This window comes from Oncorhynchus masou, chromosome 22, assembly GCF_036934945.1.
Source record: "Oncorhynchus masou masou isolate Uvic2021 chromosome 22, UVic_Omas_1.1, whole genome shotgun sequence".
Classification (NCBI taxonomy): domain Eukaryota; kingdom Metazoa; phylum Chordata; class Actinopteri; order Salmoniformes; family Salmonidae; genus Oncorhynchus; species Oncorhynchus masou.
The window spans coordinates 27,263,015-27,278,421 of NC_088233.1; the positions used below are offsets into that span (position 1 = coordinate 27,263,015).

The window sequence follows — 15,407 nt, forward strand, 5'->3', positions numbered from 1 at the left end:
AAACATCTGGATATGTATATTGTGTTTTTCTAAATGATTGATAGGTATTACTGCACTGTTTGAGCCAGAAACACAAGCATTTCACTGCACCTGCAATAAGATCTGCAAATCTGTGCACGCGAACAATAAACTGAGTTGATTTTAGTGTGTTTGCTCAAAGCACTGCAAATTCCTTTTAGTGCTTAAGGTGAAGCCAGATCCAGCCCTTGCTTTCATGCCTGACATGACATGGTTGGAAAGCTCCTTTAACTTCTTGCGTCGAGCAATCCCGGATCCGGGATCCTATTTATAGCCTCAAGCTCATTAGCATAACGCAACGTTAACTATTCATGAAAATCGCAAATGAAATGAAATATTTGCTCTCAAGCTTAGACTTTTGTTAACAACACTGTCATCTCAGATTTTCAAAATATGCTTTTCAACCATAGCTAAACAAGCATTTGTGTAAGAGTATTGATAGCTAGCATAGCTATAAGCGTAGAATTCAGCCAGCAACATTTTCACAAAAACAAGAAAAGCATTCAAATAAAATCATTTACCTTTGAAGCACTTCAGATGTTTTCAATGAGGAGACTCTCAGTTAGATAGCAAATGTTCAGTTTTTCCTGAAAGATTCTTTGTGTAGGAGAAAAATGCTCTGTTTTGTACATCACTTTTGGCTACCAAAAAACCCAAAATTCAGTCACCAAAACGCCGAAGTTTTTTCCAAATTAACTCCATAATATCGACTGAAACATAGCAAACGTTGTTTAGAATCAATCCTCAAGGTGTTTTTCACATATCTCTTCATTGATATATCATTCGTGGAAGTCTGCTTTCTTCTCTGAATTAAATGGAAAAATACTTGCAGCTGAGCTTTACGCACCAATTTCGACACAGGACACCGGGCGGACACCTGGTAAATGTGGTCTCTTGTGGTCAATCTTCCAATGATATGCCTACAAATTCGTCACAATGCTGCAGACACCTTGGTGAAACGACAGAAATTGTGGGCGCTCTCCTTGCGCATTCACAGCCATATAAGGAGACATTGGAAAACAGCTCTTCAAAAATGTTGCTCATTTCCTGTTTGAAGTTTCATCTTGGTTTCGCCTGTAGCATCAGTTCTGTGGTACTCACAGATAATATCTTTGCAGTTTTGGAAACGTCAGTGTTTTCTTTCCAAAGCTGTCAATTATATGCATAGTCGAGCATCTTTTCGTGACAAAATATCTTGTTTAAAACGGGAACGTTTTTTTATGCAAAAATGAAATACTGCCCCTAGAGTTCAGAGGTTAAAGAACAGTGTGTGTGTGTGTGATGTTTCAGGCCTCTGTGAGTGTATCCCAGCCGGCGCCAGCCGAGCAGGCAGCAGGTCCGACAACACTTGTCCCTCAGTCTGTGGAGAGGTAAAGCATCACATCATCTCTCCACAACAGCCCAAGACCGAGCTCATACCAGAACGCCTTTTCTGCTACTCAATATGTTTGATTAAAAATACATATTTATATGGAACGGCCCTATGTTCATTGTGATGTCCTCCTAGTAATTGCAAAATGTCTCTGTCCCTCCTCTCTCTCCCCCTTCCTCTCTCTCTCTCCCCCCTCCTCTCTCTCCCCCCCTTCCTCTCTCTCTCTCCCCCCTCCTCTCTCTCCCCCTTCCTCTCTCTCTCTCCCCCTTCCTCTCTCTCTCCCCCCTTCCTCTCTCTCTCCCCCCCCTCTCTCTCTCCCCCCCTCTCTCTCTCCCCCTCCTCCTCTCTCTCCCCCTCCTCTCTCTCTCTCTCTCTCTCCCCCTCCTCTCTCTCTCCCCCCCCCTCTCTCCCTCTCCCCCCCTCTCTCTCTCCCCCTCCTCTCTCTCTCCCCCCTCCTCTCTCTCTCTCTCTCCCTCCTCTCTCTCTCTCCCCCTCCTCTCTCTCTCTCTCCCCCTCCTCTCTCTCTCTCTCCCCCCCTCCTCTCTCTCTCTCTCTCCCCCTCCTCTCTCTCTCTCCCCCCCTCCTCTCTCTCCCCCCTCCTCTCTCTCCCCCTCCTCTCTCTCCCCCTCCTCTCTCTCTCCCCCCCCCTCTCTCCCCCCCCTCCCTCTCCCCTCCTCTCTCTCTCCCTCCTCCCCTCTCTCTCTCCCCCTCCTCTCTCTCTCTCCCCCTCCTCTCTCTCCCCTCCTCCCCTCTCTCTCCCACCTACCTCTCTCTCTCCCACCTACCTCTCTCTCTCCCACCTACCTCTCTCTCTCTCCCACCTACCTCTCTCTCTCTCCCACCTACCTCTCTCTCTCCCACCTACCTCTCTCTCTCCCCCTCCTCTCTCTCCCCCTCCCTCTCTCCCCCTCTCCCCTCTCTCTCCCCCTCTCTCTCTCTCTCTCTCCTCTCTCTCTCTCTCTCCCCCCCTCCTCCTCTCTCCCCCCTCCCCCCCCTCCCCACACACCTCTCTCTCTCTCTCTCTCTCTCTCTCCCCCCCACCTCTCTCTCTCTCTCTCTCTCTCCCCACACACCTCTCTCTCCCTACACACCTCTCTCTCCCCACACACCTCTCTCTCCCAGTTGCCTGTCAGACGCAGCGTCAGGTCTGAGTGACGGTTATGAAGGGGCGTCGGGTGGTAGACACGAGGGGCGCTCCATGATCAAGCGGCACCAGCGGCGTTCCGTACGCAGCCGCTCTCGGCATGATAAGACCGCCAAGGCCAAGCTCAACGTCCTCAATGTAAGAGTCACTTTCACCTCAACTCACTGTCTGTATTCTCTCATATGGCATCTCTATCTTCTCGGCCTCCCTTTGTTGGCCAAATGTCCATTAACTTTCTCAACATACCCAGGTTTTCCCAAAATACTGTTTGGAGGATTCCAACATTTCTGTTATAATCCCCTACTGACAACTGGGAATCTTACAACCAGGATTCCAGGAAAACCAGTGAATTCTGGGAAAATTGCAGGATTTCTACAACCTTATGTTGACCTTTCATCTTCTCTCTGTCTATACAGATGTCCAGTTGTACACTGAACAAAAATATAATATTAATAAAAGATCCCTGAAATGTTCCATACGCACAAAAGCTTGTTTCTCTCAAATGTTGTGTACAAATTTGTTTACATCCCTGTTAGTGAGCATTTCTCCTTTGTCAAGATAATCCATCCACCTGACAGGTGTGGCATATCAAGAAGCTGATTAAACAGCATGATCATTACACAGGTGCACCTTGTGCTGGAGACAATGTGCAGTTTTGTCACACAACACAATGCCACAGATGTCTCAAGTACACCCAATCGGCCTCACAACTGCACACTATGTGCATGGAGTCGTGTGGGCGAGCGGTGTGCTGATGTCAACGCTGTGAACAGTGTGCCCTGTAGTGGTGGGGTTATGGTATGGACAGACACAAGCTACGGACAACGAGCACAGTTGCATTTTATCGATGGCAATTTGAATGCACAGAGATACCGTGACGAGACCACGAGACCCATTGTCATGCCACTCATCTGCTGCCATCACCTCATGTTTCAGCATGATAATGCACGGCCCAGTTCCGCTAATATCCAGCGACTTCGCACAGCCATTGAAGAGGAGTGGGACAGCATTCCACAGGCCACAATCAACAGCTTGCTCAACTCTAAGCGAAGGAGATGTTGTGCTGCATGAGGCAAATGGTGGTCACATCAGATACTGACTGGTTTTCTGATTCACTCCCCTACTTAAAAAAGTTTACTAAAGGATGCATATCTGTATTCCCTGTCATGTGAAAGCCATATGTTAGGGCCTAATGCATTTATTTAAATTGACTGATTTCCTTATATGAACTAACTCAGTAAAATATTTGAGATGTTGTGTGTCAGTCATCTTTGACACACCAAATAAAATAATTTTTCACATGCCCCCGAATACAACTGGTGTAGACATTACCATGAAATGCTTACTTATAAGCCCTTAACCAACCATGCCATTACAAAAATACAAATAAATTAAAGTAGCAAAATAACGAGGCTATATACAGGGTGTACATATACTTAGTCAATGTGCGGGGTACAGGTTAGTCGAGGTAATATGTATGTAGGTAGGGGTAAAGTGACTATGAATAGATAATAAACATTGAGTAGCAGCAGTGTAAAAAGCTGTTACGAAGCCTTTTTGGACCTAGACTTGGCGCTCTGGTACCTCTTGCCGTGCAGTAGCAGAGAGATGACTTGGGAGGCTGGAAGCTTGTCCCATGTAGCTCAGTTTGTAGAGCATGGTGCTTGCAGCGCCAGGGTTGTGGGTTCCATTCAAATATATGCACTCACTACTTACTGTAAGTCGCTCTGGATAAGAGCGTCTGCTAAATGACTCATGTAAAATGTGGCTGGAGTCTAGAGGTCTAGTATAGAGGTCCTGGATGGCAGGAAGAATGAACTAATCGTTGTGTCGGTTTCAGATCTCCAACATGGGAGACCGGGTGGCAGAGTGCCAGCTGGAGACTCACAACAGGAAGATGGTGACCTTTAAGTTTGACCTGGACGGAGATAACCCAGAGGAGATTGCACAGATCATGGTAATGATAGTAAACACATAAGCACCGATCTGGATTGTATTGAATCTCCATCAAATATTCCCTAAGGCTCTGTAGTCAAAAGTAAAGGAATTTGATATTTTATTTTGGTAGCTCCACAGATCTATGTGGATTGAAATGGGCACGATTTGTGGGTATTGTAGTTCAATATCTGTCCTTTTCTAAGGTGCTGAGTGAATTTATCTTGGAGAGCGAACGTGAGTCGTTCATCGAGCAGGTTCGTGAAGTCATCGAAATGGCGGACGATAGAGAGGGCATGAAGGAAGGCTACGCTCAACCACCCTTTACACAGGTAACATACTCGAACAACACACAGCAACACGTCATCCTTCACGTACCCACCCACTAACTCCTGGGCAGCCTTTAGTTGACATGGTGTTGTCCTTCTCTCTCCACAGATTGTAGTGGATGACCCCTCACAGCAGCCTGACATGCCCACTCATCTGCCTGGTAAACTTGCACCTACACATTACTATCTCTACTGAAAGATGATTGTCTGAGCTCCACCTCCTCACCCCTTGACCCCTCACCTCTAACCCATTGCCCCTCAGGTGTTCCTCCCAGCGTTGCAGCTCAGGTAGTCCACTCTGCAGGCCGGAGGTTCATTGTCAGCCCTGTCCCAGAGTCCCGTCTGAGGGAGCAATTCTTCGGCCCTCCATCTGCTAACACCTCGTTTGGGGATGAGCCCCCTCAAGGTGAGAGGGACTGGAATCTGTGGGCCATAGAGTGCAACTAGAACTCTCATAAGATGTTAGAACGCTGTGTTCCAAACATGTGCCCCTCTTCCATCTCTGGAATATTTGAGAACTCTAAAACATGTTCCTTGATGCATATACCAGTATGTTTGAAGTCATGATGATAACCTATACACTTACAACAAGTAATTTATGTAAGTGACTCTGTGTTCCTCCCTTCAACCCCAGTGAGTCTGGGCTTGTCCCTGTCTGCCCCCTCAGGCCACCTCCAGCAAGCCTTAACTGAGATGAGGCAGCCGCATGGGGAGAGACGAGCCACCATGGGCCACCCAGCCGAGCCAGACATCAGCATAGTCCCCTCCTCCCTGCGCCCAGCCTCCCCTCTCTCCCACCCTCACCAAACCTTGGCTCCCCCAGAGGCTACAGTCCCCACCAACACTAGCCTCTCCACCCTGCCTCCTGTCTCAGTCATCCCCTCTGGGTCTTCCACTCTTCCCCCCTCCACATGCCAAGTTGCAACCGGGAGGGTGTCTCCAACCCCAGTTCCAGCCCCTGCATCTGCTACCACTGATCCCACCCCACACCCCCAGCCTGACTACCAAGCTGCCCCCTCTCAGCCTACCCCTGCCCAAATCACATCCCCTCCTCCAGCTGCTCCCCAGGCCACCTCGGCCCCTGTCCCCCCAGCTGCAACCCCCCAGCTGGGAAGCAGCTCTGCCCCTTTCCCCCTGTCTCTGGAGCTCCACCCAGTAACTCTGGGACTGTGACCAGCTCAGAGCAGCACCCTGCAGCTGACCTTGTTCCTATTCCATCCTCTCAGCCTATCCCTGAGTCCATACCTGTCACTCAGCCCACCTCCTCCCAGTCCCAGCCTATCCCTGCCTCTGTCCCTGTGGCACAGTCTGCAATGGCACCCACCCAACTTCCACCCTCTACCCTGCCCTCCCAACTGTCCCAGCCAGGGGACCCAGATGGGGTAGAGTCCCAGTCCAAGGTCCCTGGTATAGATGACATACATGCCCTGGATAAGAAGCTGCGCTCCCTCTTTAAGGACACATCCTCTGCAGACACTGGCAACACTGAGACCACCTCCCCCTCCACAGGGACCATCTCCCCTCCCCCCGGGGTGGCCCCGGTGCCCCCCTCCAACCTGTCTCTCACCACCGGGGGACAAGGAGCCCAGGGCCCCACCGCAACCCCAGGACAGGGCCTCACACCAGGGGGACATGCACAGACACCGCCAGTCAAGCCTGGTCAAGCCACCAGTGCACAGGTACAATGGAGGGAACTGTCTTTGTCTAGTGACTGAGAAGATACAGTATTTGTACTAAATGCTTTTCCCCCTCTACTCTTTCCTCAGTTGTAACTTGGGTATGATTTTCTCCCACCTGGATGATAATGAAATCTTCCTGTGTGTCTGTGTCAGGTGCATCCTGTTGGCTCCGAGCAGGCAGGCACCCCTACCTCCGAGCAACTGCCTCCATTCCCAGGACCAAACCAGGTTAGTTCTTTTCACAACTTGTTCCTTTGAGAAGTTGTAAATTGTGTGATGTTGTGAGTTTTGTAGGTGTGTGGAATAGGTGATTATTTACTGTTGTTGTTAGGTATGAGTTGTGGTAGTAGTGGTGAGTTATTTTGAGTGGTACTTTTTGAGTGAGTTTAGTTGGTTTGTTTGTTACTGACATGTCTTGTTTGTGTGTCTAGTCCAAGCAGCCTGTGGGTAGTCTGGACGGCCAGCTAAGGAGAGCTCTGAGCCCAGAGACCATCCCAGGGAGCAGTGAGGCAGCCTTGCGCTCCACAAGGGTTGTTGAACTGGGACGCTTCCAAGTCTCCGTTGCAGCAGACGCTAGCACCGGCAGCACTCCTGACCCCTCCAACATCGCCTCCTCTTCCTCTCTCACCCCATCCTCCTCATCCTCCTCTTCCTCTTCCTCCTCTTCCTCCCTCTCCAGCCCGGAAAACACCCTCCACCGCTCCTCCTCCCTCCTTTCCAAAGGGGTCCGGAGAGGAGACTCCGTAGATGCGCTCTCTTCTGTCCCAACACAGCCCACTACCATCGGACGCTTCCAGGTGTCTACTAGTGCCAGCATTGGCCCCAGCCCTAATTCTGTCTCGAAGGTGGGCCGTTTCTCAGTGATGCCAGCCGCAGTCAATCCCACAGCACCTCCGGGGTCTAGCCCCTCCCATCAGAACGGCCCTTCCTCTTCGACCTCTGACCTCCGTAGCTCCACCCCTGGCGTGAACAGTGGTTCATTTAACCATTACATGACCAGCGACAACGAGGACGACTCAGGGCCTGAGGACGAGGCCTTCCAGAGCGAAGTCAGCTGCCTCCGAGAGAAGTATGTAACCTTCACTCCTCCAATATTTAACCTGTTTGCTGTTATGGGCTATATTTCTCTTATTTGTTTATCTCAATGGGATCACTTGCATAAGTAAAGGATAAAATGAGAGGGGTGACTGTTGTACTGGATTTTATGTTATAATTAGGGATGTGATGGTCATGGAGTTTTGGATGACGATAATTGGCCAGCCAAATGACCGAGGCCTCTGTAATAACCGTTAGAATAGCAAATAAATATGCAGTTGTTTGCTCCAACAACTTGCTTGTTTCAGCAAGGAGCGACAAAGTTTAATCACATTAAGAGTCCACTGACTCAACTGCATGAATGCCCCCGTCTTAAGTCAGCTGTTCCTTGCAACAACAACAAAAAATAAACGGTTATGAGTCATTTTTATGATGCTCTTCATCCATAACCTTCAGTTACACAGTAATTGTGCCAGCACTAGTTACAACCCTGTCCTCTCCTCCCCTCCACAGACATATGATAGAGATCCAGACCCTCCACTCACGGCAGAAGGAGGAAATAGATGCTCTGTTCACCAGGCTGGGTAAACCTCCTCCTTCAGCTGTCCTCTCCCCCGCTATGGCTGGGGGCAGACGTAGACCCAAGACCAAGGCCAGCAAATCAGCCCGCAGCAGCGCCCAGGCCAGCCCCCAGCACTCGGGTAACCAGAGTTATGATTGGTCTGTCTGTGCACTGCTGAATGGAAATTTACACGACTGCAAGCAACAACTAATTTGTTGATATTGGTAGAGGCTGCTAGATTAGGATGTGTAAATGTAATGTGATCTGTTTTTCTCCTCTCAACTCTCTGGTTGGTGTGTTTAGGAGCCCCAGTCACAGGCCAGATCCCCCCAGCGTCCCCACCTAAGCAGACGTCTCCCCCCACTACAGTGCTCTCAGACAGCCAGACTTCCACCATGGGTAAGCACACAGCTGTTTTCCTTTTGTCTATGCTCCATCACTACATGTTTTAAAAAGGAAAACCTAAGCAATATTCCTCAAACCAAGAGATAACTCTCCAGAAGTGAAGCCAAACTTGATTGAGAAATTAGTTGGCTTCCCAGGTTGAACTCGTCCCTGTGTTCCTTCCAGGAGTGAGTGGGACCAGTTCAGACAGTGGAGTGAACACCAGCCAGTCTCAGCCATCAGGCCCTAACATAGCGCCGGCCCTAACACAGAACCGAAAGGGCACGTTCACAGACGACCTGCACCAGCTTGTTGACAACTGGGCCCGAGACGCCATCAGCCTCTCCCAGGGCAAGAAAGGACCCAAGGGAACAGCCCAGGGACCCGGACATGACGTAAGACCACACTTCTCATTCTAAAGAAAAGTGTATCTCAATAAATAGTTTTTTGGCTCTATTTTACATAATGTTTGCCCTTTTTTCTCAATTGTAGTTTTGAACGTGTTATGTGCTAATGTAACTAAACTGAGCTGCAACTTCCCCTTGTCTTTCCCTCTTATGGCCCCTCCCTAACTACAGATCCCTCTACATATCCCTCCACAAGCAAACATGAGCCGAAAGTTTTCTGCCCCCGGCCACCTGTGCCCTACCCTCCCGTCTACCACCCTGGCAGGTGCCCACCTCCCCATTACCACTAACCCCTCCAACCCACTCTGCCAGCGTCAGGGCTCTCTAGGCCCCCCTCCCCAGGGATTTGGCTATGGCACAGCCCCCTACAGCGCCCCCCAGTGGGCAGGACCCTGTCAGGTGGGTCTCCTGGCCCAGTACCAGGCCCCTTCCGTGGCCTCAGCCCCCCTTCAGCAGGCCTTCCACATGGGAGCCACCCAGAAACCTGTTAGCAACCCTGGAGGTCCCAACCTGAGGCCCACATAGCCCAGTCTGCAGCCCTGGACCTGGGTTAGTAAGGCTGGGCTGATAGGAACAGAGGACTGAGAGGAAGAGCCATAGGAGGACAACTACTATCTGATGTTCTATTTCACTAATTGGTGAGGTGAAATAAAGAGAATGAAGTGAAAATGGAGGAGAGGAGGCTGTGGTTCAGTCCTGTCAGACAGAGAGCGATGTCTGTCAGTTGGAGGGAGAGTGCAATACATACCCACAGCACACAATCACACCTTCACCCTTACCAGGGCCCAGTCTTTTCTGCCAATGGCTGTGGAAGCAGGCTGTGATTGACATTTGGGTTTGTCCAATGAAAGCTATGGACCCAAGGGCACAACTGGCAATGGCCAAAGACATCTGTTGAAAGCACCATTGTCATCTCATCATTCCCTTAAACAGGAGGGTAGGGTGGGGGAAGTCTTAAATCACTTATTGACTGTAACTGGCCTTAAGAGAGAGCGAGAGAACCCCCACAAACACATACACATGCGCCTCCTAGCACTACTGTCATTGGCTGAGATTGAGGCGTTGAATGGTATGAGAAACTGATTAATTGTGGGTAACAAGTTTGTAAAATGAAAGGTGAGAGATATGTAGAGAAGCAAAGAGGTAGAATGAGAGAAAGATAGTGAATGGAAGTTGGTTAGGTAGGGTTATAGTGGATAGTGTTTGGCTAGTGTTACTCATTTGATCACCATACAGTAAGATGCAGTAATAGCAATGTGAGGAAAGGAGTGAGCCCCCTGTGTAAGAGTGGCCTTAAACCCCCAAACACATACACATTGTCTTTGTATATAGAGATATTTCTTGTCCTAAGTTATGGTTATATTTGATTATCTGTCCCTTTGAGCTGGTCTGATGTGATGTTCTGCCTGACTGGGTTTGTTAGTTTCTTATGAGACCATCACTTAATGTTAGTGTGAGCTAAGTAACAGACCTGTCTGTAGATAGTTTATTAATACCTACTTCACCTGTCTTGTCCAGGCTTTGGATTTACCCTGAAGTGACTGTATCCATGAGTGTTTTAGGTTTACGCCTTAGCGACTGGTTAGGCTCAGTGGTTTGAGTTGTTGGCTTCAGCTACTGTGATCATTTGGTTTTCGACCTTAGCTACTGTGTCAGTCAGTTGTCTCACACCTCACCACCTGGTGTACTGTAGTCAGACTCTGGTAAGCAAGGCTATGGTCCTTGGTACAGTTCTGTTAGAAAGGCATTACATTCTTGAGGCATAGGGTTATCTTGCGAGTGAACGGTGCATGGTGTTCACACACAGACCTCTAAGCAATGTCAACAAAAATGTCTTTAACCTTATTTCCAGTTGTCATCTTTCAGAATCATGACAAATTGTCTGGGGTTTCTGTGGCTTGTTTTATGTGTATATTTTAATTAAAAATACAAAAGATGTTCTTTATCGACCTGTTCAGCGATCAGATTTTGATGTTTCACAGTAATTATTAAAGGTTGTTAAACAACATGTAGTTAAAGGAATATAAAAGTGCAATTGCAGGGTTATTATTAGTATTATAATCTGTCACACAGGGGAGTAGTTATGTGCTTCTTCTGCTCTTATCATACACCACCCTGTAATTTTATCTTGTTTTACTGTGCATATGTGTGTGTGTGTGTGTATGTATATATATATATATATATATATATGTATATGTATATGTATATGTATATATATGTATATGTATATATATGTATATATATGTGTGTATGTATATATGTATGTGCGTGTATATATATAGACATGTATATGTGCATATATGGGTTTGTACACACACACACACACAGTAAATGTTTTGTATTAAATTATTCTTTCACATAATGCTCATCATAGAGTACTCTATGTCTTGCTGTAACCCACCCCCACACAGTAACAGTAAAAACTTGCAGAACTCTTTAGTGCCTTGCATTCTGACTACTGAGAGAAATTCCACAGTAATCACCTCGCCCTGCGGTTCTGATGGCTTAAAGTCCAGTGACTGAAAGACCTGTTTTTATTACCAACCAATGACATCCATCAGAAACGTTCTCAGACATCGGTAAATGTCTAATGTGGAGGTTAAGAGGAAGTTTTACATACCTTAACAAGTCAGTGTCAGAGGCAGGTGACAGTCGTATACCAACACAAGACTGTCTAATTGAATGCAGAGCACACAGGGTTGTATGAAGACAAGTTATTTTCTGTCGTCACCAATAGCATTTGTGTTTGTGTGTTAGCTGCGTATCTTATATTGTTTGTCAAAGGTAGATTTGGGTAAGATTAGTCTGTTAGTAGGTTTTCTGAATGAATGTAATCAGTACAGTATTGCATAGCATCACTTATTTTAAGAAAAGGAGAACTAAACCGTTGTCTTGTTTTTTTCCCTCATTGGTACCATTCTCTTGCTGCTTTGTAACCTCGCATGAATGGTACCATTCCCCTCACTACAGTGCCCTTCTTACCTACCCAGTCCTTGGTTGAATAACTACTTTCACTTCTCTAGAGAATATTAAGTTACTGCATTGCAGAATATGCTATGTTTGAAGTTCTATAGGAACCGAGGGGGAATGGAGTTGTTTGCATGCTGAGGATGGTTGTTACTGACTTTAGAAAAACAGTGTTTTTGATATTTGGAAAACCGAGATCCTGCTTTTTTTTTTGTTAATCTTTGCCTTGCTGTAAGTGAGTCCACACAAAGTGCCGATCTTTAATTGCCATTCACTGCTGTCACAGGCACATCTTTTAGTTGTCAATGTATCCATATGTGTTTCCTGAATTCTGCATGCTAACTGGTTTTAGACCTTGGGCTTACTTACAACACAACCCACTGTACAGCACATGCTCACACATAAGCTACTAGTCATCCTATTAACAGTAAATATGTTATTTATCCTCAAGTGGTTAAAAGATTATCCTGACAAAATGACATATCACTAAGTTATTTAACGTTGTACCCTTGGATTCCTGTCCTCTCTGGCTCTTGTGACCAGTCTACTCTTATGGTTTTGTGTATGTTTTTTCACATTGTACAAAATGTAAAAAAGATAAATAAAAATAGAACTGATCATTATGAGTGTGTCGTCTTATACATGCACCAAGTAGACCTAGTGTATGCTTTTTTTATGCTTATTTCTGCCGGGGAAGACCATCCTCAGGGATTTTATTTTTTATGTTTAAAAAGTTATCCTTGGATAAGACTATACTAAATATAATCACATGTCCCCAAATATTTTATTAAAACACCATTTTGCAATGGTCTACAGTAGCCTCAACAGCACTTTGTAGGGTAGCACCATGATGTAGCTGGAGAACAGCTAACTCCTTCTGGGTACATTGACTTCAATACAAAACCTAGGAGGCTCATGGTGCTCACCCACTTCCATAGACTTATGCAGTAATTATGACAACTTACAGAGGATGTCCTCCAACCTATCAGAGCTCTTGCAGCATTAACTGACATGTCCACTTAATCAAAGGATCAGAAAATGAATACTGCTACAGCTAGCTAGCACTATAAAATGCAGCTCGCTAGTTTAGCCTACACAAACACCCTGCTCAAACAGACGGATACTGATTTAGCTAGCTTAGGTAAGCTTTTGGTTTTACTAATTTATTGCCACCGAGGCCCACTGGTGTAAACGCTAAACTGCTTATTGACTGTACTCTAACGTTACATGATTGTAGCGGGTTTATTATTGCGTTCTATTTGCCATGTTGACTATGACGTTACTTTAGCTAATATGGTGACAACAATGTGGGCTGTGTGTAGCGGTTATATGGTTTGGCATGTAAAGATTTTTTTTCACATACAGCCGATGTGTTATGCATTGAAGTCCACAAGCGAAGGGACAGCACATAAACGCAATGTGGCTGCTATGAAAGTGGACTGTGTTTACACATAGCGGTATATTCATTCTGCTGAAAAACTTTTCTTCAACGGGAACAAAAATGGGATAAACATACCTGCATTTGTCCAATAGAAACTCATTTGCAACTGTTGGACTAATGATTACACTCTATCAGCTAGACGCAGGCAAGAGTGTGCAAGGTTATATTGAATGTGTCCATGTCTGTTCAAAAATGTATCTCGACCTGTGTGCACCTAAGTAAACTTTCATTCATAGGCTAGGTTGTAGCAACCTCAAAAAAATACTCAGAAATGTGAGTATCATGTAGTAGCCTAACCCTATTGCTGTTACATTGAACTGGTTGAATGGAATATGAATGAGTCATCCAATATGCTGTAATAGAAATACAGCCATGCTCATTAAAAAAATATAATCTTCCCTCATCTTAAACAGCACAGACCTGCCAATGAGGTTGGTGTGTGGCCAGGGTACTGAACCTGTATGTAACATTGAGAAGGAATGTAATGTTCTTAGAATTCAGATATGTGATGAAAACATGTAAAATCAGAACAGAGGGTTACAGGTAGATACACATGCAAATATTTATTTGCATTTAGCAGCAACAAGAGATTCCTATATACTCAACATATGAGTTAAAAAAACAAAATTCAAATGATTTGTTCAAATGGATTTTAGGTGACAGTGAAACAGCTCTTTCTCATGTGTAGACCTTGTGTTTCTTCATGGACTGAAGGGCTCACCTGTGACAGGAGAATGGAATTAATAACAATCTAGAAAATAGTGTACCATTAACAATGTTCCTCAAATTCATTAAATGGAAGCTCCTTTACATTGCTAGAATACCTGATTCAGGTAATCAAGGTGTTAATGAATCAGATCTATTAGCGCTGGTCAGGAACAGAAGCCTGCACACCCAGTAGTTTTCCAGGAGCAGGGTTAACACTTTCATTCATTACCCAGTCCAGTCTCACCTGCCCTGTCTGATGTCCTGGTGCTGGTTGTGATTTGGGGGGCTGAACTGGGGTTGGTGCCACCCAAGCTCTCAACTGTGTGGTGGGGGTTCGTGGGTCGTGCTCCCCTTATGGTCATTCCATACCCTAAATTCTATTCTCTCATTCCCTTCTCTTTTTTGACCTGCACTGTTGTAGCACGGATCATTAGAATTGCACTGTACTCGTATCTTGCGATTACATCTGTGACAAATAAACGAATCTAGTTTAGCTAGCTAACAGTAACTATAGTGTACTGGCTAGCAGATGGAAAACGAGCTGACTATGAGGTGAAGCTTTACTACTCGACACAAAGGTTGAAAAGTTCATAAATGTTCCGTAAATTACCTTTGACTTTAGCTAACGAGTGAATTCTAGCTACAAAAATTATTTGCATTTCCTGCTTACCCCTGGTTCGTAGTTTGAGTGACGTATCTCCTCGAAATTTACCCTGGTCACGCCCTTCGCTTTGTTCATTGGTCGTAAGCGGGTTCAGTGGGTTTGTATTTTCAAGAATATTAGATTTGCGCATTTATTGCGCAGTGATGAACTAAATGAATCAGCATCATAAATCCAGATGTCATTTCGTCTATCACATACCATAGCCGTGTATGTGAAAAACAAATAATATCCTCGAAAAAATATTTGCAATCACCGTTTCTCTACCTCAATTGTGCCAGGACGTGCCCTGATTGACTGCACTGACGCTCGCCACGATCATGTCATGATGTTCGTGTCATGATGATGTGACAGATGGCAGAGAGCATAGACCCCACCCCCACTGTGTTGAAACTGGGTGATGTTGGGGTCAATGCTGGATATAGAGCAACATGTTTCTAAACTCCATTAGACAAGGGTTTATGGGGAAATAGTGGTAATATTGAAAATGTTAATTTCCTCATCACATCTAGGCTACATCTGTCCAAAAGATGTAGCCTTGTAGCCCAGTGCCCCACAAAAGCTATTTCATGGAGAAAATTGTGTAATGCCTCTTTATTTCAAAAATATAATCTTAGGCCTGAGCTGTGTGTGTGTGTGCGGCATGAGAGAGCAAGAGAGAGAGAGAGAGAGAAATAATGTGAGTGCATGTGATGATAATGTTCAAGTTTAACAGTTCAAACACCCGGCCCCTGCTGCCCTCTCTAATGCCACTGCTGTAAAACC

The 15,407-nt window shown here is 46.0% G+C and overlaps 1 protein-coding gene and 1 long non-coding RNA gene across 2 annotated transcripts in view; one reads left to right on the forward strand and one right to left on the reverse strand.

Annotated features, from left to right (window-relative positions):
• Positions 1-12,455, forward strand: part of LOC135509260 (serine/threonine-protein kinase WNK1-like) — a 74,116-nt gene extending 61,661 nt beyond the window's left edge. Inside the window, 14 exon segments of the mRNA XM_064929764.1 lie at positions 1,309-1,388; positions 2,513-2,672; positions 4,375-4,491; positions 4,676-4,801; positions 4,908-4,959; positions 5,061-5,204; positions 5,433-5,881; positions 5,917-6,477; positions 6,631-6,705; positions 6,909-7,546; positions 8,026-8,213; positions 8,378-8,473; positions 8,645-8,853; positions 9,037-12,455. Coding sequence (XP_064785836.1) covers positions 1,309-1,388; positions 2,513-2,672; positions 4,375-4,491; positions 4,676-4,801; positions 4,908-4,959; positions 5,061-5,204; positions 5,433-5,881; positions 5,917-6,477; positions 6,631-6,705; positions 6,909-7,546; positions 8,026-8,213; positions 8,378-8,473; positions 8,645-8,853; positions 9,037-9,390 — 3,249 coding nt within the window. The 3' untranslated portion in view covers positions 9,391-12,455.
• A 1,360-nt stretch (positions 12,456-13,815) lies between these two features.
• On the reverse strand, positions 13,816-14,885 carry LOC135508686 (uncharacterized). Its single transcript, XR_010450843.1, has 2 exons — positions 14,226-14,885; positions 13,816-13,994 (listed from the first exon to the last, which is right to left on the reverse strand). It is a non-coding gene; the product is annotated as an uncharacterized LOC135508686 (long non-coding RNA).
• Between the last annotated feature and the right edge of the window lie 522 nt (positions 14,886-15,407).